This window comes from Notamacropus eugenii, chromosome 2, assembly GCF_028372415.1.
Source record: "Notamacropus eugenii isolate mMacEug1 chromosome 2, mMacEug1.pri_v2, whole genome shotgun sequence".
NCBI classification, from domain to species: domain Eukaryota; kingdom Metazoa; phylum Chordata; class Mammalia; order Diprotodontia; family Macropodidae; genus Notamacropus; species Notamacropus eugenii.
The window spans coordinates 109,477,898-109,505,396 of record NC_092873.1 but is presented as its reverse complement, the minus strand read 5'-3'; the positions used below and the strand labels follow the sequence as shown (position 1 = coordinate 109,505,396).

General features: G+C 41.7%; 1 protein-coding gene across 1 annotated transcript in view; it reads right to left on the bottom strand.

Annotated features, from left to right (window-relative positions):
- Positions 1-5,379, bottom strand: part of LOC140522791 (uncharacterized) — a 61,694-nt gene extending 56,315 nt beyond the window's left edge. Inside the window, exons 1-2 of the mRNA XM_072638050.1 lie at positions 5,224-5,379; positions 5,085-5,154 (exon numbers count right to left, since the gene is read on the bottom strand). Coding sequence (XP_072494151.1) covers positions 5,085-5,154; positions 5,224-5,379 — 226 coding nt within the window. The remainder of the gene's footprint in view (positions 1-5,084; positions 5,155-5,223) is intronic.
- Between the last annotated feature and the right edge of the window lie 22,120 nt (positions 5,380-27,499).

Sequence of the window (27,499 nt, the reverse complement as noted above, 5' to 3'; positions counted from 1 at the left end):
TGACCCCCAACCTTCTCTCTGAAACAAAAGACCCCTCTTTTTAACAACCATACCATATGATTATAAGAAATGAAGCCCACCTGTGTCAGAAGGATTGAAGTTGAGAATCATCCAAAGGGTGTAAGCAGGCAACAATACCTTCCAAACAAGGACTTATTCAGGAGAATCAATGTAAATTATGTCATCAGAGAGATGTAAGCTCCCTCCAAAAGATAGAATCATCCCAACCACAGCAAGAGGTCGGCAATAGACAACCTGTTTCCTTTGCAATTCTCCCTGGAGAAAGGCCTCCGGCACAACAGGCGGAGCCTTTGAGATGAATTTATGGGAGAAGGTGGATTAAAGGTAGACTTAAAGGTCAGCCATGGATGACCATTGCAACTGGATTACTGGGGGAAACACTCCCATCAATGAGTTCACAGATCTATTAGCATACTGGAGTATAAGGTAAAAATCTAAACTTCCGGAATTACCCCATTTTTATCCCCACTCCAAATAAACCACTAACTTACCTAATTGCTTTTTAACTCATTTCAGCAGAAAAATTGCACATATCTCTTGCTAAACAGTAGTTACTTCACCCTATCTTGTCACAGCCTATTTATCTCATTGTACCAAGGACAGTTCTGGTTAATTTATCTGAGGCTTTTATCATATGTTCTTTTGTACAGATTGGTTCCTTTCCATCTTGTTCCCAGGATTACTGATGTGATGCTAGGTTGTTCCAATATAAGGAAAGCATTAGGTATGCTGCGGTCCCTTAGGCATTCACTCCCTATTAATTAATTACGCAAGGGGCACAGTAGAAGCTCCTGCTTCCTTGCTATCCCCCCAGCAACCCAAGGTCTCTGTGGGTATTACTTATGCCCTCATCTCTGGTGCTAAAGAGGGAGTGGAGATGTAGCAGACAAGAAACTTTCCACGCTAGGGAAGTTAAAACTATCTCTAAAAGAGCAATGACTCACAAGATCCAGATTTGAGCCCTGCATTCTCCACTACTTCATTATGAGTCCCTGGACAATCATTCCATCTTTCAGGTTTTCAGTTTTCTCATCTGTAAAATGAGTGGGCTGAACATCAAAGATTCCTTCCAGCTATAGAAACCTATGAATATAAGAACCAAGTACTGTGCTGATCACAAGGAAAATGTTCGATAAACATGGGTTGAGTTGAATTCAGAACCTCAGAAGGATGAAAGGATTCATTTCCACCAGTATTAACACTTACTTTGCTATAAACGCTCAGATGGGAAAGTACGCTGGAGTCAGGAAGACCCAGGTTTAAATCCTACTTCTGACATTTTCTGGCTAGATGACCACCTTTCAGCCTCAGTTTCCTCATCTGTAAATGGGAGTAATAATTCCTTAAGCACATAATTTGCAGGATCGTTGAGAGCCTCATGAAAGATGACTCCAGAAATGTTATATCAGTTGTCTGTTGTTGCCATTATTGCCTGCACAGACTAAAGTGTTCACTTTAGCCTTCAAGATTTTTCCATCAGTCTCAAAGCACTTGGCCACCTCAGAGCAGCAGAATTATTCCAGCCTCATGCTGTCTGACCTTTCACTTCAGGCAAGAAGCGTTCTTAGGACAACTCTCTCCCTCCTCTCCTTCTCTCTCTCTGCCTTGTAGAGTTACCATTTCTAGTCCCAACTGGAACTAGTAGCCCAGGGGCAGCCTCAGAAAAGAAAAGGAAAAAAAATAAAAACCGAACATACCACCCACAAGAGATCAGGAGGTTTTTTTTTCAATATAATAAAAGTTTCCATGTTGTTGGCCGAGAACATAATTTGAAGGGTGGTCCCTTTTTCACCACATAGCAGTTTTCTAACTACTTTAGAACCCCATTGCCAGCGGAAACTATATTAACCCTTCTCATTTCTTGAATGCCAACACAAACTCTGGTTGTGTGTTACCTCTTCCATACGATGACCAAGTTTCATGAACGCTAATCTTGGGATTCAGTCTCCCATCAGGTTTCCCAGTATGCCACCTTCCAAACATCCTGTACCAAATTCAGTTTGGGTCCTTCTACTTTGCTTCCTTATTTTATCTTTTCTCTCCCCTTCTCTCCTGGTTCTCATTCTCTTTCCCCTCTTTTCCCTCTCCTACCTCTCCTCTCTTTCCTCTCTACCTTTCTTCTTCTTATTCTCTCATCTTCTTTATCTTCTCTCTGTCTCTCTATCCCTCTCTGTCACTATATCTATCTCTATTTCTCTGTCTTTGTCTCTGTCTCTGTCTGTCTCTTCCCCCTCTCCTTTTCTCTTTCCTCAACACCTTTCTCCAGCTACCACTTATAAAACCATAATAATGATGTTTTGTCAATTTCCACTTTCTAGAGGATGTCTCTCAGGCCTTGTCCAACCTGTCCTTCGCTTTCAGACCATACTTCTATTCTCTCTCTCTCTGTCCACCTTATCTAATTTGGGCCCTTTCCCTCCCTTTGCCCCCACTCCACCCAGCTTTCCCTGACAGAGTAATAACTTGGTTTGCATATATGAAATGCCCAAGTTGTCCCATTATGTCGAACACTGGGGTCTCTGAAACACAGTTTGTTGGTCCCTTCAGTTGTCACTTATTGGAGAATATCCTTCCCTTTTTCTTCTTCTTTCACAAGTCTTTGTTGTTACCTCAAACCACCATACCTTCCATCAGATTCAGAGAACAAGGAAATACACCTTGGGATCAATTTAAAAAAAAAAAAAAACCAGGGGCCAGAGGAAAGGATGGAGCCAATATGGCAGCTGGCAATCATTTCAACTCTAAAGGCAATGTCTATGGAAAGGCTGGCTGAGGAGAAGGCAGAGGGCAGCCGCCACCCAATGTGTTCCTCCTTTCTCCGCCAATTCTGGTTTAAAGTGGAAGCGCAGCTGGGTAGGGGCCCAGGCCAACCTAGCCCATGGCTGGTCCTCACCATGTAAATAAGAAAAATATGCAATTGTAAATATATTTGCAGATTTGGGTTAAAAATAATGCCCTCTGATAATAGACACACCAGTTTTGAGTCTAGGAGAAATGCTCTCGCTCTTCTTATTTTTTTGGCAATGTTATAAACTCCCGAAAATAGAGGTTTATTATGGAAATGCTGACAGACCCTTAAATAGAGCCCTGCCTCTGTGACATTGTAATTATGGCTGCGTTGAAATGCTCCAAAGAAAACACGATTTCCCTGTTCAAATAAATCAGGCATGATTTTAAAGGCCTAGATTTAAACCATTTAGAACATAAGGAATTGTCATACTTACATATGTGTATGTATATATAATACACATATATAATATATACATATATGTATATGTGTATGTATGGAGAGAGAGAATATGTATAGTTGTTTAATAGACACATATATAATGATTAAAACAATTCTAGCCAAGGTACATAAGGAGATAGATGGAGACTGGATTTATAATATTTATATATACGTATAATATTATATATATTTACAATATATTAATATTTACGTTACTGGACATCTCTCTCCCATTCTCCTACGTAAAAACCCAGTTAACTTTACGACAGTATTTGATTAGCCTAGAGATTCCCCTCCAGATAAAAGGATAATATAGGATAATACAATGCTTTTTCTCTTCACACCCAAAATGGGATCCAATCAGTTGGAGTCTCCAGCATGTTCATCCTATGATACCTCTCAATGAGATGACATTCCAGAAGACCTCCCAAAGGATTGTCTGGAGGCATTCAGGAGCACCAAGACTTAAATGCCCAGTGTTCTCATAATGGATTTTTATTTGCCCACAGAAAAGTACTTGTCAGATTTTCCATAGTCTCAAAGATGGACACTTAAAAGGCCTACAAAAAAAAAGGATGCAAATATTCAAGTTGTGATCCACCAGAAAGTTGAGAGAAGGTGTGTGTGAGGTAAGGAGAAGGAAGTTCATTGAACTTTGAGTCAGAAGACCCTGGTTTATAAGGCAGTTCTGCCTCTTGGGAGGCAACGTGGTAGAGTGGCAAGATTCCTAGCTTCAGAGACAGAGGGCCTGGGGCCCATCCCTGTCCTTCCCCTTGACAACCAAGTGATTTCAGACATTTCACTTATCCTGCCTAGCCCTCCATTTCTTCATTTGTAAAATGAGGGGCTGAGACTAAATGACCTCTGGGTTCCCTGGCAGCTCGAAGTCTATGAGTAAAGTTGACAGGAGAGATAGAAAGAGGACTCTAATTACAATGTCTTAAGTGGTTTTCCTCGTTTGAAGTTGTGTCTGGTAAAAGTTTTTATTACATATACCACTCAAAGTTCACAAAGCACTTTGCAGACATTATCTCAGCTCAGAGTCTGGAGCACTGGGGGCCTGGGTTCAAATCATGAGTCTGATGCTGACTACTTATGTGGCCTTGGACAAATCACTTACCCTGTCTGAGAGCTAGGATCCTACTTTTAAAATGCGAAGTTGGATTAGAGGGTTATCTAAGATCTCTTTCTCTCCCCCTCCTCACCCCTCCCACCCCAAGGTAGGTGGTACAGTGGATGAAGTGCCAGGCCTGGAGTTCTGTTCTGGCCTCAGACATTTGCTAGCTGTAGAACTCTGAGTAAGTCACTTTACCCTGTCTGCCTCAGTTTCCTTATCTGTAAAATGAGCTGGAGAAGGAAACAAAGCATGCCAGTATCATTGCCAAGAAAACCCCAAATGAGGTCACAAAGAGTTGGACATGACTGAACAGCAAGAACAAAACAGGGTCCTTTTCAGCTAATTTGAATAAGATCAGAAACTTGGAGATAGGGCAGCTAATCCAACTGCCTCACAGAGGAGGAAACCAAGGCCCAGAGAAATGAAGTGGCTTGTTTAATGTCAGTAAACAGCACAGCAGAGAATCAGACCCAAGGTCTTAGGATTTCAAGGTCACTTCTAAGGTTTTCTGGCTTCCCAAGTACCAGAAAATACTGTCTATGTTAGGTCAAAACTTGACCAAATTGACATTGCTTTGACAGTCAGAAATGCACAAGAGGTGGACAGGCAAAGACATAGGAGGAGCATGAGTCCACCTTGAGTGACTGTCCCCAGTAAAAGAGAAGGGACAAAGAAAACAGAACTGAAAACATAGTATGGTGGGCTGAACCTTCTTACCTTGGGAGGTTAGAGAAAAGACTCCAGAATCCAAAGACAAAGCAAAGAGCACCTTCTGTGGAAGCAAGGCCTGCCATTAGTCAGCAAAGAGCTCCCAGGCTCTGATGCCAGCACACAGAGTAATTACATTAGCACTTACGCAGGACTGCTCATCTTCAAAGCCCTTTCCCAGCATTAACTTAATAAATCCTCCAGACAGTGCTGTCAGGTAGGCGTGATTATCTCTGCCTTGTAGACAGGAGAGAGCAGTGGCACCGAGAGGTCTCCCTTTCCCTGGGGCCACTATGGGAGGCATTGCCTCAGATAAGCATCCCTGGGGGTGTCTGCTTCCACAAAACTTCTCCAGGAAGCACTAGGCTTCCCGAGGGCCCTGATTCAGCCTGACCTGGGAGCTGGGAAGGGGCAGGGCTGATGACTTAGCTAAATCCCTGAACCTTAGAGAGACCCCAGGTGCTATATGAGGGCTACCTGTACCAGAACTGAAATCTCCTCTATGACACCTCCTGCTACACACACACACACACACACACACACACACACACACACACACACACACACACACACACACACACACACACACACACTTTCCCAATTCAATTAATTTTTTTCCCCTTTCTATAAGCATCTTCCATTCATTCCATGATGTGTTTCCAGGTCTATCATCATTAGGGCTACTCTCCTTTGCCCAAATCCCAGTTTGGCAGAAGAGTTCGAGCTGAAAGGACACTTGAGCAGTTATCTGGTCCAACATGTTACAAATGAGGAAACTGAGTCCCAGAGAGGGAAGTGTCTTGCCTAAGTGTCAAGTTAACTTGTCTCAGCCTTAATATTCTCCTTTTAAATGGAAGTTGGATTAGAGGACATCTAAGATCCTTTTCAGTTCCCTTATAAGGCGATTTGAATACAATCCAGGATTATAGGATCAGAGATTTGGAGATAGAAGGGACTTTAGAGGTCATTTAGTCCAACCCCCTCATTTTATGGAAGAAAAAAATGAGGTCCAGAAAAAAATGAAGTGATTTGTTTAAGGCTAATTAATTAGTGGGCAGCTGTATTGCACAGGATAGAATGCTAGGCCTAGAGTCAGGAAGACTCATTTTCCTGAGTTCAAATCCAGCCTCAAACACTTACTAGTTTTGTGACCCCAGGCAAGTCATTTAACCCTATTTGCCTCAATTTTCTCATCTGTAAAATGAGATAGAAAAAGAAATGGCAAACCATTCCACCATCTTTGCCAAGAAAACCCCAAAAGGGATCACAAAGAGTCACACGTGATTGAAAAACAACTAAACGACAATAACTAAGTAGCAGAGTCAGGATCTGACTGGTCCTCTAGCTCCACATCCAAAGTTCTTTGATCACACTACACTGCCTTTCTCAACAGCCTTCCTCAAATTCAGCACCTCAGACTGGACAAAATAGTCTAAATATGGTCAAGCGAGGGCAGAGGACAGTAGGATTTTATTACGACCATTTGCCCAAGAGCAATGAATATAATTTGCCTTAACTAGAGATGGAATAAACTCTCCCATCTGAGGCTGAACAGGTTGAACAGGTCTTTCCTTCCACTAATCAGCTTCATTTTTTCTCTTAGGGCACATAACAGAGACAGGATAAGCAAGGAATACTCCAGGCCAAGGACAGAAAGTACTCCTAGATAAGGGGTTACCAACTATAAGTCAACTATCCCCTAAAGGCTCCCAAAGTACCACTGCAGTAGCTTTAAACCAGGAAATATCCCCCATATCTCTCTGTGGAACTTACCAGCCCTGCTCTCCATAAATTTTAGACCCTACAGGGGAGGAAAGGAAGCCAACTCTCAGATCATTTTTCTGTCCTTCCTGGTCAATCTCCATCTCTGAGCTACCCTTCCCTCCTCACTTTATTTCCCATGTCATAGGGTGGGGAGAAGGAAGAGAGATGGAAGGGGGAGGAGGGAGAGAGGGAAGGAGAGAAAGAGGGGGGAGGGAGAGAGAAAAAGAGAGGAGAGAAGAAGAAGGGAAGGGAAAGGAAGAAGGGAAGGGAAATGAAGGGAAGGGAATGGAAGGGAAGGGAACAGAAGGGGAAGAGAGAGACAGAGACAGACAGACAGACAGAGGATACAGTCCCTCTGCCCTAAGACTTTCAAGTTGTAGAGCTGGATCTGGAGTCAGAAGACCTATGCTTGAATCCCAGGTCTGACACTATGCAGCTATGGGACCATGAGAAAGTTCCAAATTCTTCCAATCTTGGGTTTCTCTGTCTGTTAAATGGGGATAATAATACTTCCTCCTTCAAAGGGCCATTGGTCAGACAGTATGTGGTAAACTTTCAAGCACTAGGAGGTGTGATTGTGATTGCCACTTAGATAACTCAGTCATTAACATACTCCACAAACACATCTCAATTTGAGAGTCCAGTGGAGAGGTTGAAACCTCTCATAGGCTTGACCAATGTCAATGTTTTCTAAGGAGCCAAATGAGTAACGAAGCTCAAGATGCCCACTGCATCACTTAAAGGTTCAAATTCTTTGGAGAAGTATCCCTAAGGAGGTCATAAATGACCAAACTGAGGGCAGCTAGATGGTACAGTGCATGGAGTGCTGGATTTGCAGTCCACAAGACCAGGCATCCTTTCTCAGACACTTACTGAGCTCTGTGACCCTGAGCAAGTCAGTTACACTCTCAGCCTCAGTTTCTGTATCTGTGAAATAATAACACTTCCCTCACAGGGTTCTTGTGAGGATCAAATGAGATTATACATAAAAAGTGATCTGTAAATTTTAAAGCATGATATAAATGTTCTCTATCATCATTATTATTATTCCTTTCTAACTGGCAATTCCACTGTGAGGCATAGACCCCAAGTACAGCAACATCAACTTTTTTCTAGCAACACTTTCTGTGGCAGGAAAGAACTAGAAAGTGCATACTCATTGATTGGCAACTGTGATATTTATGTGATATGATGTAATACCAAACAGTGGCATTTGAATGTAACAGAATATTATTGTTCAGTTAGTAATGATGGATATGAGGAATTCAGAGAAACATGGGAAAATTTGTATAAACTGATGCAGAGTGAAACATGTCAAATTTACTATGTGCCAGGCACAATGCTAAATGCTGGAAATTCAAAGAAAAGTGGGGTAACTAGGTGACACAGTGGATACAGCACTGGACCTGGAGTCAGGAAAATAATTCATTTTCCTGAGTTCAAATATGGCTTCAGACACTTCCTAGCTGTGTGATCCTGGGCAAGTCACTTGACCCTGTTTGCCTCAGTTTCCTCATCTGTCAAATGAACTGGAGAAGGAGATGGCCAACCGCTCCAGTATCTTTGCCAACAAAACACAAAATGGGGTCACAAAGAGTCAGACAGAACTGAAAAATGACTGAACAGCAACAAAGAAAAGCAAAAACTGATTCTGTCCTTAAGCAGTCTCAGGGGGAAGAAAACATGCAAGCAAATGACAAACAAATGTATACAGAATAAGTTGGAGGTGATATCAGGGGGAAGGCCCTAAGATTACGCAAGAAGAGGAAAGACTTCTTGCAGAATGTGGGATTTCAGCTGAGGTTTAAAAGAAGGCAGGGAATCCAAGAGATGGAGATGAAGAGGTAGAGCATTCCAGGCATGCGGCACCGTGAGAGAACATGCCCAGAATCTGGAAATAAAGCATTTTTATACTCCACTAGTGAGCAGAACTTAAAATGTATATACACGTACACATACATACATTATGTATATAATATATATGTATAAATTTGTTGTTGCTCAGTGGTTTTGGTCATGTTCAACTCTTCATGGCCAAGATCCTAGAATGGCTTGCCATTTCCTTCTCCGGCTCATTTTACGGATGAGGAAACTGAGGCAAACAGAGTTAAGTGACTTGTCCAGGGCCACACGGTTAGTAAGTGTTTGAGGCCAGATTTGGACTCAGGTCTTTTTAACTCCAGGCCTGGCACTCTGTCTGCTGCACCACCTAGCTACCCATATATATGTATGTATAGATAGATAAATAGATAGATACCTATAGAGTTATATATATATATATAATTAATCTTATTTATCATTAATTAATTATTAATTAATTTATTTCTTATTTCTAATAATTAATTAATTATTAATTAATTTATTTCTTTCTACATTACACTCATTTCTGGAGCCATTATGAATCTCACACATATAACCCACTCCTGCCAATGTGTCTGTATTGTATAGCACATGGTGTTGTTCATTCTTCATTCTGGAAGAGGAGCATGACATCAGAATGTCAATGTAAATGGTAAATGAAAAGCCAGTAATGGTCCCAAAGGGCAGACAGTGAATATATCTCCCTTTTCTTCTCAGCAAAAAGGGAGAGGACATCTAAGGGAAAATTTACACTGTCAGCTAAGGTCACCATTTGGGGTGATTTTGCTAAACTATTTTTCTTTCTTAAAGGTAGGGGACATGGGGGGGAAGGGGTAGTGAAAAATAGAATATATCTTCAAAGCCCCAAGGAAAATTGCTCAACTTATCGGATACTTGCAAAGTACCCTAACCTTTCACACCTACGACCTAGAATTTGACCAAAATTGACTTCCTTCCTTCTGAGCCCTTCGAAATGCCTTCTCCCCAACGGAAGATGGTAGAGTAGAAGACAGCCTGAGGAAAGAATAGGAACCAGTGGAACTGTAGTTGACCCAAGCTGAAAACATGATGATCCATTAAGACCCTCAAGCCTGAAGGAAGACAATGAAGGGGGAGCACAAAACCCTCTAGACCTGCAACCAAGAGACACTGATTCAAGTCCTGACTTGGGAACAAAGTGACTAGGTGAGCGTGGGCAAGTTATTTAACTTCCCTGAAGCTCAGTTCTCTGGTTCATTAAGTATTGTAAACCCCAAATAAATATATAAACAGGAGCTTTGGGCTTGTTTGTTTTTTTAAACTGCAATGCTACTTTGGATTGTTTTTCCAGTACACGTGTGTATGTGTGTGCTTTTGTGTGTAAAAATACATGTGAATATATACATGTGCATGTGTGTGCACATATGGAAAAAGAGAGGGAATGGGGAAGGAGGAGGAGGGAAGATGGAGAGAAAAAAAGAAAAGGAGGGAAGGAGGGAGAGGAAGAAAGGGAAGGAAAGGGAGAGAGAGGAAAGGGAGGAGGAAAGAATGAAATGATACAGAGGAAGAGAGAGGGAGGAAAATAAAGAGAGGAGAGGTAGAGGGAAAAAGGAGAGAGGGAGGGAAAGAGGGAGGTGGAGAGAGACAGAGAGACCGAAAGAGACCAAGAGAGACTGAAAGAGATCGAGAGAAAGACAGAGAGAGTCAGAGACAAAGAGAGACAGAGACAGATAGAGAGACAGCCCTCCTTGAGGGCAGAGGCTAGTAATGCTTTTTTATCTCCAGCACTTAGCACAGTACTTGTCAAATAGCAGGCTTGACTCATTTCACTCGGCATAAGTTCATACGAATCTCCTTATGGTTCTCTTAATTCATCATGTCCAATATTTCTTACAGCACTATAATGTTCCATTACATTCACACACCACAGTTTGTTCAATCACTCTCTAGTCAATGTAGCAAGGAACTTAACTTAAATGCCCTCCAGGCAACTCTCTAAAATTTTCTATAAAATCTACAGAAAAAATGTGGAGCTGTACTGGTAGGATATATATGAAATATATGTGAGATATACAAACATGTATACATATATACACACAGACACATATATCTGTGTGTATATATGTATACATGTTCATAGATGCATGCATATTATACATAGTTGTGGGGGGTTTTTAGCAGACCTGTGATTTCATTGATGTAAGGAGCCTCTGGTAAGAAACTAATTCCTTCTACCAATGTCAATGCCAAGCCAGATAGATACCTACTCTTCTTTATCATACAGAGTGTCCTGTTAAATAGCTTGTCCAGTGTCAGTCAGTACAGATAAGAGATAGCAGAGAGCTCCTAAACTCTGCCTGACTCCAAGGCTGCCTCTCCTGTTCTACACTGCCTTACATAAACAGACAGACAAGAGTCAAATATTCATATATTCATCTGTCATTGTTTAGCTGCTTTAGTTGTGATCAACTTTTTGTCACCCAATTTAGGGTTTTCTTGGCAAAAGATATGGAGTGATTTTTCCTCTCCTTCTCCAGCTCATTTTACAGATGAGGAAACTGAGGCAAACAGGGTTAAGTGACTTGCCTGGGTTCACACAGTTAGTTAAGTGTCTGATGCCAGATATGAACTGTGAAGATGAATGAGTCTTCCTGACTCTGGGCCCAGTGAGTCATCTAGCTACCCAAAGTTCATATTCACACATGCATATACATTAGACTACTATGTGCACATATATGCACACATATGTATATAAAATGCATAATGCATGTTATGTATTTTATATAAAATAAATTCTTAAATATTTAAAAATAAAATAAATATTTAAATAAAGTAATATAACTAAAATGTAAGTAGCATTTATTAATTTATTGATGTATGTTAAATTTATTTTAAATAAATAAAATATACTTTATATAAAATATACTAACTATATGCAATATAAAAGATATTTCCTCATCTATCCAATGGAAACAATATTATGTATGTGAGCTAGGGCTGTTGTAGGAAAAGCATGTTGTAACCGGTAGCATGATTTATATGTGCACACATATGCAGGTATGTATGCACGCAAATATATGACATATACATATGTCTCTGGTTATTATTAATTTTAAATGCAATACCCACCATTTGTAGGGCATGAGCTTTGGATTGTTTCTTCAGTGTGTATGTGCCTGGCACTCTAACCATTCTACCTTCCTTCCTCCCTCCCTCTCTCTTTCTCTCTCTCTTTCTCTCCCTCTCATCTTCCTCTCTCCTTCCTCCTTTTTCTCCATACGTTTGTACACACACACACATATATATACATAGTTATACATGCATGTACACATTATATGCATATGAATATTCACATGTATATTTACACACACAAGTATGTACCTGTATATGCATACACACAGATTCACTGATTAATGAATACAAATTATTACCTCCTTGAGTATAGTTTGCAGAAAGCAAATGGAGTAAGACTTGATCTTAGACCTAGCTCAGCTTCATGATGCCAGAATTGGGAATGGGTCACCTGGACACAAGGCATCTAGATGGAGCAGTGGGTAGAGGACCAGACTTGGAGTCAGGAAGACTCATAATCTTGAGTTCAAATCTGGCTTCAGACACTTTCTAGCTATGTAACCCTGGGCAAGTCACTTCATTCTGTTTGCCTCAGTTTCCTCACCTGCAAAATGAGCTGGAGAAGGAAATGGCAAACCACTCTAGTATCTTTGCCAAGAAAACCAAAAAATGGGATCATGAAGAGTTAGACACAAATGAAAAATGACTCACCAAGATCACCTGGTTCACCATAAAGCAAGATCAAACGTACCTTTTCAGGACAGTTTTATACTTTGGGTAGAGCTCATAGACAGGACATATACACACACATACATATATACTGTATATTAAATTTATTTTCAATAAATAAAATATGCTTTTATATATAAAACATATGTGTGCAATATAAAAATATATTTCCTCATCTATCAAATGGGAATAATATTATGTGTATGAGCTAGGGCTGTTGTAGAGAAAGCACTTTGTAAACTATAGTACGACTGATATGTGAACACATAGATACAAACAGAAATATACATTCTGATGGATGGACCTCACGGTCAGGATACATAAGCATGTGTATGTGTGTGTTATGCCCATTTGAAAGAGAGGAGAGCTTCACCTCAGAGACAGGATGAGCTCCTTTCACAGTTTCCCCCATCCTCTCCCCCAGAACTTGGATGGTTAATGAATGATGTAGACAGGATTCAAATTCTGAGTGTAGTGTTCTTTCTGTTATTGGCCATTGGTATCCTTCTTACTTCAGTCTAACAGATGAGCATTCTCTCTGTCTGTCTGAAGTCAACACCAAACACCTTTGATATTTAGTTCCTGTGTGACTTTCCCCAAGTCACTTACGATAAATTAATCTCATTTCCTGATCTCTAAAATAAGGGGATTGGACAAGACAGCCTCTGAGATGTCTTCTAGATCCAGACCTGGGATCCTATGATCCTTTGACCAAGGGTCTAGTCTGTGATATTGGAACAAATGGGCTAAGTGGCCCAAATATAGATTAAGCATGTGGCTTTAGGATAAATATTATCGCCTTCTGTAATGGTAAGAGAATTTGAAGATCTTCCCTGCCCTTTAATAGGCCCGTGTGACCTGCTTTGAGCTCTGGCCCAGCCCACCACTTGAGTCACATGGAGCTAATGGTGGAAGGAACTTGCCGATCAATTGGAGCAGGAAGAGTGGAGCTGAGAGAGAGGCAAAGCAGAGCAGAGCAGCTAGCATGAGCGAGAGAGGGAGTGATTTTGCCAAATGGAGCTTGTTTGTGGGAAAATCTAACAGAGGGAAGGCTTGGGGATGGCCGTGCTCCCTGCTCTGATAATGTTTGTTACTATTTGTTGCTATGATGAATTTGACTTTCTTGTGTGTGAATAAATGTCTTGGTTTCTTCTTTAAGGAACAGAGTTTATTTTTTGTGAATTTACCCTGGAAAGACACATGCATATATGGGCTGCTGTGGGTATCACATTGACACTACACCATCTCCAAACCAAGAGGACTAAATGCACAAGCTATTAAAAATTTTTAAAAATCTTTGTGAGATCTCATATAAAAGTATCATAATAGCTGTGCAGAACTGACTGCCCTACCAACCTAAAGGAATAGATTCTCCCAGCATTCATACAACAAATACTGAATGTCTGCTGTGGGCAATGTGTTATGCTAAGTATTGTGTGGACTGGGCACCATGACTGCCCTCAAACAGTTTCTTTATATTCAGTCATTTTTCAGATGTGTCCAATTCTTTGTGACTCCCTTGGTGTTTTGTGGTTTTGTTTTGTTTTTTTTTTGGCAAAGATACTAGAATGGTTTGCCATTTCCTTTTCCAAATGAGGAAACTGAGGCAAATAGGTTTAAGTGACTTGCCCAGAGACATACAGCTATCTACTTAGTCATCTAGCTTCTTCATCTTAAGATACAGATAGCTCTAATATATAACACCAAATTTTAAGAATATTGAAAATTCAAGGGCTATGAATTGGACATCACCAGCTACAGAAATCAGAGAAAGCATGTTGGAAGACATGGTATTTGAGTTGGGGATATAGGGTGTCAGTTTGGTACAGTGGAAGTGGTACTGCCTCTGGAGTCAGAGGATTCCATCTCTGACATTTATTACCTCTGTGACTGAGTTGTCACGTAACCTCCCTATGCCTCAGTCTTCTCACCTCTAAAATGAAGAGGCTTATTCTAGATGGCTTCTGAGATCTCTTGGACTTTAAATAATGAGATGGAATTTAACAAGTGAAGAGGAAGGGAGAGGACATTATAGGAATAGGGAAAAATATTGTGAGCAATGTATGCCCCTAATTCTCCACAGTTCTTGAGCCTCAAAGGTAGAATTGCATACTACCTCCCCTGCAGACAGACACCAAGCCCTTCACATTGTTAGAAAATCTATCACTCCCATGGAAGCAATTTTGGCTGTGAACTCCACTCAAAGTATAAAGCTATCATGGGGAGGCCTGGTTTGATTTTTGCTTATGTGTCCCGGGTAACCCATCCTCATCTCTGACAACATTAAGGAGGGCTGTGGTCAAGGTCAAGTCTTATTCCATTTGTTCTCTGCAGCTGTGTCCAAGGATGCCATGGTGTGTTTGCAGATCAGTAATGTGCTCATTAGTCAGTGGCCTTCTGTGTTGGAAATAAGATTTAGGAGAAACCCTGAAACCTAAGAGCCACTGAGTCAGAGCATCCTCAACCAAGGCAGGATGGTGTTCCATGAATCTCCAAGTCAGCTAACGCTCCTACAAGGCCATAAGGTCTCCAGAGGAAAATACTTAAAACATTCGAAGCCATTTGCCTTTTTTTTTTCCAGAGTTCCCCGCTGAAGGAATGTCTGCTCACTGCTGCACTGATACTGAAAACCTTCCACAGAGAACTCCAGCCGGCCAACATCTGGATCACAGTGGGCTGTGTGTGACAAGTTGTCTTTCTCACTACAATGTTGGCACTTCTATTAGTGGCTATAAGAAGCTCTCATGATCCCACATCCTCTGTCTTGTGCCAACCTAGCTGGTACCTCTCATTTCCTCACTGTCTATAATTACTTCTAGAGCACATCTGTGCCCCAGGAAGAAAGGAGACCAGAGGGTAACTGGTACCTGCCCAAGGTCATTTGGGAGGGTCTCCTTATAGGTCCTTTCATCTCAAGCACATTAGAAAGGGCACTGGATGTAGAGTCAGGTCTTTAAAATGAGGAGGTCAATACTTTTCCTAGTACCTAATTCATGGGCTTTTAGAGGGAGAACACATTGTAAGCCTTAAAAGTACTATAAGAATGTGAAACACAGTGTGGGTAGATAAAGAGTCAGCTTGAGACTCGAGAGACCTGAGTTCAAGTCCCTCCTCAGGCACACCCTGGTTATGTGACCCTGCATGAGCCACTCCTACTCTCAATATTCTCAAACTTTATGTCTCTAAGTAGCTGAGCAAGTGTTGATCCTTTTTGGTAAAGGGAGTTTCCAGTATCAATAAAAGCACAGGGATGACCCAAAATGAAAATTTTTGTCAGTTTATTGTTGCTGAATGCCTAAATTCAGGGCAGCACAAATAGTGAATAGAGTGCTAGACTTATATCAGGAGACCTGTATTCGAATCTTTTCTCTGCTGTGTGGCACTGAGTTAGATAATTTACTTCTCTGGCCTTGATTCCTCCCCCTACAAAATTAGAGATTTGAACCCAATTTACCTTCATGGTCTGTTCCAGTTTTAACTCTGTGATCTTATATGATCTTCGAGTCTCCAGTAAGAAAGCTTCAGTATAGACTCATGATTAAATCTAAGGGTTCCCCTTGGTCCTTCCCCTTGGTGTAATCCAATCATTTGTAGCAAACATTCTCCTCAATACAATAAAAATCAGCTTAGCTTTAACTGGAGACAAAACTCATCATAAAACTACAGGTTGCAGATGAGCCCAGTTAAAAGGGAGCAAGAAACTCCTAAAGGTAAGTGATGCTAGTTTGCCCAGTGAGACAGAAGAAAGGGAAGGGATGGGGGAAGGGAGAGAGGATAAATTCACCAGGTCTCAGTGTGGCAGCAAATTCTATCCAGGCATATCAGCATTCCTTAAGCCAGTTAGTGAGTCAGACAGAGCACCAACTGCTCATGATTATACTATTTTCAGCTAGTAGCCTTTTCCCTGTAGTCAGTTAGCCTGAGTTATCTCTACCCTGGAGCTAGCTCCAAAGCTCCCCAACCTGAAAGATTTTCACCTCCCTTGATCCCATAGTCCTCTTCCATTTGGGAGAAATTCCACTTTCCATCATCCACTATGCCAACAAAGGGTTATACTATAAATTCTCCTATGCTATAAACACCGTAAACATGTAAACTAATATTCCTGTACCTTGCTTCTGCTTCCCTTGTCTTCTGAAACACAGATGCTCTAGCCCGCCTTGACTAATTCCTTGACTCCAAGACTTTTGACTCACCCTGATCTCTGGCAACTCAGGTGTACTTAACTCTGAACCTGCTTGTCTCTAGCCCTAGCTACCCCTGGGCTCCTGCCTGATCAATCCTGCCCACTCCCATCTACACCCCCACGCTCCAGGAAAAAGAAAAAAGACCAAGACCCAATTAAAAACAAAAAACAAAAAAACCTTGGTTGAAGCCTAGATAAGAAGGTGAAAAGAAATCAGGCCCCAGGAGGAATTTCTGTGGAATTTAGCATGCCATGAAATAACCACATACAGAAGTAAGTGGGAAGACATCCTTGGACTGTCTGCCCATCTCCCTGACAGTGTCAGAGGCCTCTTCTTCTCTAGTCATCTGTGCAGGAAGTCTTACATGGCTCTTGCATTCCATAAAGAAGACAGGAGAAGGGGTTGGTTTCTCTGAACCTGTGCCAGGTTGTGCTGAGGTGGGTGTTGGGGCTTTGGAAACCGTCAGAGAGTGTATGCTTCTGATTATGGAATTCCCGAGACTCTGAGCCAATTTTGGAGAAAAAAAATAGGCCATACATTTTTCTTTCTGGACTGGGGCCATGTTGTTCTGGCTACGTTAATCCCCTTCAGTAGTCACAGTGTTTCTGAGAGCATCCAGGGAGTTACTCATTTTAGGGAAATCCTGTGAGTTTGAACTGTATTCAAGAATGTGCCCAGTATATCTAAGCCAGGGAACCAAAGTAGATTTTGCCAAAAGTCCTTTAAGTTGATTGAAGGCGACCTGTAGTTTTTGGGATGAATGGAATAGAAATACATTTGGAGAAGACATCAGCGTGCCAGTCCAATATATCCCCTCAGAATTTAGATTAGGGAAGTGAGCACCATCATCTGTGACCTTGGCAGTGAACTGGAGACTTAGGGAAGCCTTCTGAGTAATTGTCATTCCACACAACCCCTTGGAATGGGAAGACTTTATAACAATGGAAGATCCAAAGGTCTGTATGTCCGGGTAGGGAGTTTAAACAAAATCTCAGAGTCAGGAAGGACCTTAGGAGTCCTTTTAACCTATAGGATGCCCCAAACCATCAAGATATCTGTAGGTGAACAGGTAACTTCTCTGCAATTGTTGTTCAGTCATGTCTGACTCTTTATGACCCCATGAATAGAAAGCCCATCCATGAGCTTTGCTTGGCAAAGATACTAGAGGGGTTTGCCTTTTCCTTCTCCTCATCTCTGCAATAGGCCCCCTCAAAATACTCATGCAGCTTCCACTTCAATCCATCCAATGAGGAAAGTTCAATAACTCCTGAGGTGGGCCATTCCACTTTTGGATAGCTTCAATTGTGAGAAAATTGAGGTTGTTTGTTTTTTCCTTTGATAAAGCCAATATCTACATCTCTAAAGCAACCTATTATTTCTTATTTTTCCTTATGAGGCAAATTAGAATGAATCCCTTATATCAGAGGTGTCAAACATGTTACCAGTAAGTATCCTACAGCACTCCAAATTACAAAGGAAACGGATTAAAACTTAATTGGGAAATATTTAAGAAAATAAGCCAAAATACAACAGAACATAGATAATGTTAATGTGTGGTTTTCTAAGTCCCAATGCAGTCTGAATATTGTACAGTATAGTGGACCTTGTTTCTGTAGGACACCACTGTTTTACATGATTTCCTCTCAACATGGAAGACAATTCTCATGCTTACTCTAACCCTAAGGCTCTCCCTCTCATACTAAGCTTCCCCATTTCATCCTCCTTGCAGGCAGAAACTATTTTCCTTTTTGTCTTTGTAGGTCCAGTGTTAAACACAATGATTTGCAATTTTTTTTAATCAGGACTTGTTATTTCATCAGTATGAATGTCTTCTATGGAAGCCCCCTTCATCCCTGCATATTAGCAACCCATCTTAGGTTGTATTGTGTAGAAGCAACTGAGTTAGTACAATGAAAAGAATACTGGATCTGGAGTCAAGAAGACCTTGATTCAAATTCAACCTCAGAAACTCACTAGCTGTTTTCCCTGGGCATGTTACTTAACCACAAGCTGCCACAATTTCCCCAAGTGTTAAAATGGGTATAATAATAGCACCTCTCTGGGTTATTGTGAAGATCAAACGAGACAGTAAAATACTATGGAAACTTTAAATTCTAGGCATTATTCTAAACGGTCAACTCCTCCGGAGCATTTATCTTTCTGTCCCTAGCTCTGGGGGGCTAAGGGGCACGGAGGATGGAGTGCCAAACCTGGAATCAGGAAGTGACCACAAGCAAATCATTTAACCCTGTCTGCCTCAGTTTTTTCATCTGTATAATGAGCTGGAGAAGAACATGGCAAACCACTTCAGTATCTGTGCCAAGAAACCCCCAAATGGGGTCATGAAAAGTCAGACACATCTCAACAACAGCCACCCTCACTCATACCTAGCATAAAGGAGCCACTTATTAAATGCTTGTTTATTCACTTTCACCTGAAACCTCCTACATGTCTTTTCTCTTCTATTAGAATATGAGCTCCTTGAGACTTGCATCTAGTAAGCACTTAATAAATCCTTTTTAGTCACTTCATTGTCTAAGGTGCTGAGAGGCTAAGTGATTTGTTCTGCTTTTATAAATCAAAAATAAGGATCTGACTGTAGGTCTTTCCGACTCTGAGACCAGTCCTTTACCCATAATCCAATCCAGTGGTGTCAAACTGGAATAAAAAGAAGAATCACTATACCATACATTATTTGTTGTTGTTGTTCAATCCTTTCAGTCATATCCAACTCTCCATGACTTCTTTTGAGGTTTTCTTGTCAGAGATACTGAAGTGGTTTGCCATTTCCTTCTCCAGCTGATTTTACAAAGAAACTGAGGCAAACAGGTTAAGTGACTTGTCCAGGGTCACACAGCTGGGAAGTATCTGAGGCTGGATTTGAACTCAAGATATGTCTTCCTGATTCCAAGCCCAGTGCTCTCTATCCACTGCGTCACCTTGTTGCCCTACACCATGCATAAGAATCCCCAGGGTCACATATTGACTTAGAAAACTACTTACTAACATTACCTATGTGTATTTTTATTTATTTTATTAAATATTTCCCAATTACATCTTGAGCTGGTTCCTATGTATTCCAAGGGGTCGAAGGGACCAATGCTGGCCACCACATCCAACATACGTAATAGACATTTCATAAATGTCTTTTGGATTACATGAGATCGGGGCCCCAGTTCTTCATACAGCTTGAGCACCAAACTAATTCTGAAAACTGTGAACTCAAAGCAGTTTGGTTTTGACTCCTCTCCAATTCCTTTCAGCTTCTTCCCGCTTGACCATTAATGCCAGGTCCTGGTACTGATCCCCTAAAGGCTTGATGCCCGTTAATCTCATACCTCCACTAAAATGCACTTTTCCTGGGCACCATTCCCAAAGGGCCCTGCACCTGCTACATCAGAACCATAATAAGAAACTAATGCCCATCAGGGTCAGCCTTAGAACAGATGGAGTGGGTCTCTATCAGTGACCTGTGATTTCAATGTAGCCCAGCTGCCACCTCCCCAAACCTCCCCCAGCTGCTTTCAGTTCCACAATTAGAGATTCATTCATTTGGCTTAAGACCTTTATCCCCAGTTAACATGCAGATGGAGGAGTGGCAGGTCATAGCAGAAAGACCTCTGGGCTTGGCCAAAGCAAGGATTACTAGGTTATAATCCTTGCTATACCATTGAACTAGCTGAGTGACCTTCAGTAAATTTCTTATTCTCATCTAAGAAATAACAGAATTGAACTAAGGTCTCTTTTGACTTCAAATCTTCTACAACAGTGGCATCAAACTCAAATAGAAATGGATCCCTACAGGTCACATACTGATGTGTTTATCATTTCCTGTGAGCAGGTTTTGATTAGAAGAGAAATGAAAAAGAAGGAGGAGGATGTGGTATCTGGGTAGGACAGAGACTAAGAGGGTTGTGGGTAGCTTTAAGGAAGGACATTTGAGAGGCAAACTCACACCCTCTATAGCATTACTTAGGCCAAGCCCCTTTCCTCCCATACTTTAACCAAATCACAATGTAGATCACCTTGAAGAGATGATTCTTAAGGAATAACTCCAGGAATGAGCTTTGCAGGAAATGGGCAAGTCAGGGGAGGAGGACCTTTGATGCTCAAGGGAGTGTGATTCAGTCAAAAGGGTCCTCTGGAACAAGAGTCAGAGGGTCTGGGTTCAAATCCTACCCCAGACACTTACTAGTTGTGTGACACTCTTGCAAGTCCCTTAAACTCTCTCAGTATCCTCTACTGTAAAATAAAGGAGTTAGATTTCATGACATTTAAGGTATTTTTCAGTCCTCATTCTATATTCCCCCTCTGCCTTGCCTGAAGGATCAGAGGAACATAACTGGGAAAGGACCTTATAGGTCATATTATAGTTGAGGATGCTGAGGAGAGGTCAGGTGACTTGCCCAGGGTCACACAACTAAGTCTTTGAGTCAGAATTTGAACTCAGGTCTTCTTGATTCTAAATTGAGCATCTTATCCACCTTTCCATGCTGTAAAGTTCAACACTACTGAAGAATATTTTTAACCAACCACTGGAGCCCTACTTATAAACTAAATATAATCCACAGAGGCCAGTCTACTAATGGTATATAGGCTCAGCCCTACTAAATATGAGTTCATTTACCATAATATGAAACTTTAAATACACACCCACATATAAGACACACCCCCCATGTTGCCTTTAAAAGCCTTTCATGTCCCATAATGGATCACACCTTATGAATTACAGTCACCCTTTAAACAGCCCCCCAAAACCCAACTCCTTAATAATGACATGTAACACACACCCCACAGATGAAGAAGGTGATTCATTCATAAAACAGGTTATTGGGGCAAAGGTATGTTATTTTTGTAACGCAGCTTGGTCGGGGTTTTCTTTGCTTGAGAATCTGTCTTCAATAAAGGAAATCCTATCCCAATCAAAGGAATAGCAATGAGATTTCAAGCCCTGGTGTGGAATATGGTGGAGCAGGGTTTATTGCAGGTACCCCAGGCAACTGTGATTGCCTTAAATCCCCTATTTCCAGAGTTCTTCAGAAAGGAATGTTCCAAACTCTTCTTGGATAGACTCACATAAATCTACTTTGCTGAACTATATTTCCCAGAAAAGAGTGTGAATTCTGACAAACGCTGGAGTCTTTTCATTTCTGTGGTGCTGAAAACTGAGCTGACTTGATTATTCACTTTCCTGCAAGCTCCTTTGTACTTAGTGTATTTCTCAGCAGTGGACAGAGTGCTGAGCAGTGGGATAGGGTCAAGAAGAGCTCCTGAGTTCAAGTCTGGCTTCAGATACTAACTATGTGGCCCTGGGCAGGTTAATTAGCATCTGTCCACATCGGTGTCCTCAAATGTAAAATGGGGATAATAACAGCACCTCCCTCCCAAGGCTGTCGTGAGGACAAAATGAGATAATATGTATAAAGTGTTCAGCAAACTGCCTGGCACATTGTAGGGACTTAATAAATATCCGTTCCCTTCCGTTCCTCACTCAGCCTCTCCCTAGTTATAGCTGATCTGTGGTGATGCTGCTGCTGCGGCTGAGAAGGACTGAGATCTTTCCACGTGGAGTCAGCCAATAAATAATCAACAAATATTTATCAAGACCCTCTGTTAGCAGTCGGGGTTACAAAGACAAAAATGAAGACAGTTCCTACCCTCAGGAAGCTTACAGGCTGTCAGGAAAGAGGATGTAAACATGTAAATAAATAGCTAAGACATACATACAGACCTAACAATGGAAGAGGTCATTTCTGTTTAGACAAATTGGCCTTACCCACAGGTGCCAACCTCATGGAGGTGATGGGAGGACCCAATACGGAAGCCTGAAATCCACCTTTGCCTGGAGGAACTCAGGATTTTGATTGGTTTAGGAAGTTACTTTCAGGTTCAGGCACAGGCCTGCAAGTCAATAGTGTCAAGGCTAGTGGCCAAGAGTTAAGACACAGCTATTCTCCACTAAATAATCCTTCCTCTGTCTCTATTAGTTCGGTTACCTTAGGCAAGTCACTTAACCTTCATGGGTCTCAGTTACCTCACCTCTAACACTAGAGGATTAGACTAGACAGACATGGAGGCCCCTTCCAGCTCTAGATGGTTGACCCTATAAAACAAGCTTACATCTAAACATCAGTCAAAGGTTTGCAAGGCACTTTATATCCCCTACCATGTTTAATCCTCACAACATCTCTGTGAGGCAGATGCTCCAGGTATTATTAGCCCCATTTTACAGATGAGAAAACCAAGACTCAGAAGTAGTGCAACTTTACTTATGTTCACACAGATTGCTGTTGTCTGTCCTTCATTCGGAGGACCGATGACATCACTCTGGAAATGTCTAGACATGCATGTGGATTGGATTTAGGAGGGGCAGAGATGTACAAAGTCATCAGCCTCACTTTCTTTTCCAGATTCAAGAGTCCAGGGGCAAGATGCCACAGGATTTGAACCTGAATCTCCTGAATTCAAATTCAGCACTCACTGTACTTCTTCACAGAGGGTAGAAGCTGGGAAGTGGGAACAGTTAAAGAAAAGGAGAATCAACGTAGCAGGTTACTCCTTCTCACTGTACCCCCAAAACCCTAGAAAGTCTCACCAAGAAAGTATCTCCTCAATTCCATTCAAAAAACCATGTTTTTTTGTGCCTACTTTGTGCAAGTATGTTGTGTTCTGGACATACAAGGATGAAAACTAGCCTGATCCCTGCCCTCAGAGAGTTTACAATCCAGTAGTAGAATGAGACATATATTTAAAAAAAAAACTGTTGCAAGGCAGCAAATGGTTAATTCATTTCAATTTGGTAAGCATTATTAAGTATCTACCTTTACCAGGAGGTGCTAGACTAGAAGTGAAGAAAATGTGAAAAAAAAAAAAAACAGTCCCTGAGGTCAAAGTGTTTAACAATCTGGGAGAGGGATACAACATGTACACAAACAAATATGGCCACACTTGTACTGTATTCTCTCACAAGAGAATGCTCTAAGAAAAATTTGTACCTTCCAAGTGTAGAGGACCAGATTGCAGGACAAGATGAAAAAAAACTCAGTCTCAGTCAGGGTTAAGCAGAATTGGAACCCAGACTTCATCATTCATTTTGGTTTTGGCTGTTGCTAATTGCCTCTTGAGGCAGCTGGGTGGCACAGTGAATAGACTGCCAGGCCTGGTCAAGAAAACCTGAGTACAAATTTAGTGTGTGTGGCCTTGGGCAAGTCACTTAACTCTGTTTGCCTCTTCTGTAAAATGAGCTAGAGAAGGAAATGGCAAACCACTCTGGTATCTTTGCCAAGAAAACCCCAAATGAGGTCAAAAAGAGTTGAACATGACAAATGGACAAAACACCACAACTGCTTCTTAATAGGCCAGAACTTACGTAACCACTGCTGGCAGAAACTCTGTGCCTTAGTTTCCCTGACTGTCTACAATACCTTTATATTTCACAGGCTCTTGCTGAGAACTATGAGCTCATGTCTGCAAAGCACTGAGCTTCTTAGAGGGAAGCTGTATATAAATACTTTACAAGGTATTATTAGATTAACCCAACCAAGGTTCCTTTGTATATCTCACTGAATGGCCAACGCACCCTCCTGTGGAACTGTTTTTCTCCTTTTTTCTTCCCTTTTTTCTTAGAAAAAGAATACTGAATTGAACCATCCGAAATTAAAAAATCAATTTTAAAAATCCTGATGCATGTTTGACAAGTCAGGTCCTCCTTCACCCAAGCCCCTCCCCAAATCAGAAACTTTCTAAACTTGGTTCTCTATGCTGGGTCTCCATCTTCACTAATATTCTGACAACTGTTGACCCTCATGCCCCGAACCTTCAGCCATCTATCTCAGAGCCCTGGGCTGATTGTTTTTGTGATAGGAAATCAACTTAATAGCTGGAAAGTTATTCTAAACTCTGACCTAGACTTTCACATAGGGACTTCTTTTTTTAGGTCCAGAAGTAGAATTCTGAGGAGTAGGGGAAGGGAGAGAGAAAAAAAATGTCTGAAATTAGGATTTTATAAATTAATAGGATAGAATTCCACCTTTTCTTCTACTGTAGTTTCCTGGTTACTGGACTTCCAGTCAGATGCCATCAGCCTGTGAGATGTGATGACTAGCTGTTTCTCAGGACATGATAGGAATTAGAGGTTCCCTTGTAATAGCTATAAACATACCTCTGCTGACCATGCCTCCCCTCCTGTGCTGGTGCACTCATACAGGTTTCTATTCACTTTCTTAAGGCTGTTCACAGTATTCGTCAGATCCTGTTCTGTTTTTTTTTCCCTCCCCCACTTCATTGAAGAATGTTCATTGGAAAGAGGAGAGGTGATTATTAACGCTACTTCAAAATACTCTGATGCCTGAAGCTAAGATGTCTTCTATCTGAGCCAGATCTTTTCAGCAGGAAGTGAACAGTGACATTAAATACTTTGGCATTTCACAGAATCACAGAATTTCAGCATTGGAAGGGATCTCACAGTAGTCATTTCAGTCCATAACTGAAAAACATCCCCACTATAGCACACTTAGCAAGTGATCATATAGCCCTTGCTTGAAGGAAAATTAATTGATTAATTAATTAATAGTAATAATAGCCAACACTTTGCTATTGCTTGGAGTTTTGCAAAGTGATTTACAAATATTACCTCCTCTTGTCTCCCCACCACCACCACCATCAGCCTTGCAAGGTAGGTGCTAAGGAAATTGAGGCAGACAGAAGCCAAGTGATTTGCCCAGGGTCACAAAGCTAGTAAGTGTTTGAAACTAAGTCTTGAAATGAGTTTTTGCTAACTCTATCCACTGAGTCATATAGCTGCCTAACCTCAAGGGACAGGGAACTCACTACCTCTTTTTCCATCCTCCAATACCCAAGGTAGCTTATTTCATCAACTTCTACCCTCTATGACTCAGAAGAATTAGACAAAGTCCAGTTCTGGACCCAACATTCTCCACCTAGTTAAACCTACCTTTCTAGCTATCCCAAGTCTTTTCTGAGTTAGCTATCCCCAAATTTCACCAACTCAACTGATCCTCCCATGCCATGAACTTGAAGGCCCTCACTGCCCTAGTCTCTTTCCTCTGGACACTCTCCAGCTGATCAGTTTCCTTCCTAAAATGCGGTGCCTAGAACTGAGTACAAGAGTGCTCCAATTCAGAGTTGTCCAGATGTGTTCCAACCAAAGTGAAGTCAGAGGGATGACCACATCCTTACTACTGAACAATGTTAATAGCAATTAGAAGAAGCGCTTTACATAGCGCTTACTATGTGCCAGGCACTGTTCTAAGTGCTTTACAAATATTATCACATTCAGTCTTCACAGCAACCTTGGGAAGTGGAGGCTATCACCTATAGTTGAAGAACATGAGTGACTCACCCAGGGTCACAAAGCAAGCAAGTTTCTGAGGTCAGATTTGAAGTTGTATCTTCCTGATTCCCAGGCTGGTGACTAGCACAGGGGTGGGGAACTGGCAGCCGCTAGGTTACATGTGGCCCTCTAGGTCCTTGGGTGTGACCTTTTGACTGAGTCCAAATTTTACAGAACAAATACTTTTATGAAGGGGATTTGTTCTGTGAAGTTTGGATTCCATCAAGGGACCTCACTTGAGTACCTAGAGGGCCACATGTGGCCTCAAGGCCAAAGGTCCCCCATCCCTGATCTAGCCATAATTAATGAAACATAAAGCTGCTCACTCTGGTTGAAGACTACTTAGCTCTCCGGGCTGCCATAGGGCAGTTAGCTGACAGACAACCCACTAAAACACCCAAACTTTTTTCAAATGAACTTCTATCTAGTCAAACGTCTCCCACCTCAAACTTGCAAAGACAATTTTTGGAACCCATGTTGGACCATCATCAACAATCCAGAGACAGTGTGCTTTAATGAATTTAGAGCCTGAGGGAATTTCGGTTTAAACTCTAGGTTCCCCTATTTATTATCTGAAAGGCTGCAGTGAGTAGGTCACTTTTTTCCCCTCACTGGGGCCTGAGTTTCCTCATCTCCCAAATTAACGCAGCAGGTTTTGCTTAATCCTTCACCAAGGGTTATTCATTCTCTCCGCCTCTTGGAATGACTTTGTATATTTACTTATATGTGTGCATGCCCCACTCCACCGCCATTGGCAGATGACCTCCTTGGGGGCAGGCATTACTGGCCAATGCAGTGCCAACCACACAGCAAGCGCTTTACAAAGGTTTGTTAAATTGAATTGGTTAGATGCAATGCCTTCGGAATTATCCTCTATTTCTTCCATCTCCTCTAACGCTACAAGTGAGCCTTAAGAACCAGGGCCCCTGCGCTCCGTTCTGCAGAAAGCAGAGGATGGGGAGACTGGGGGAGAGGGAGGGCTTGGGGCAGGGGGCTTTTGGAAAATAGGAGTTGAGACTTGAAAAGCAGCTCTGAAACAGACCCCTTGCTTGAGCCAGCTGACAGAACTACTAAGAATAATGAAGTCGGGCAGCAGGGGGAAATAATCTGCCCAAGGATTTCCTGTGGAGGCAGCAGCCTTTGCTTGAGGCTGCAGGTCCTCGAATTACTTTTCTGAAGAACCGATCAAGAGAAAGCGATACTTGGGGGGTGGGGGAGGGAGGAAAGGGGTGGGGAAGGGGATGGGGAGGGGGCGGGGGAGATAATTCAAACTCTGCTGAAGCCAAGCAGCTGCTACCTCAAGGATAACGGTGGGCAACGGCCCTGCCTCCCTTCAAGCAAGTTCTCTGAGGTCAGTTCTCCTTGGTGGGGAGGAGAATCTTAAAATCGGAGCTTGGGCTGTTCAGATCATCTCTGTTAATTCAGCCTTGCATAAACTGGTTCTTAAGGCAGCTAGATAGTACAGGACAGGGTCTGGAATC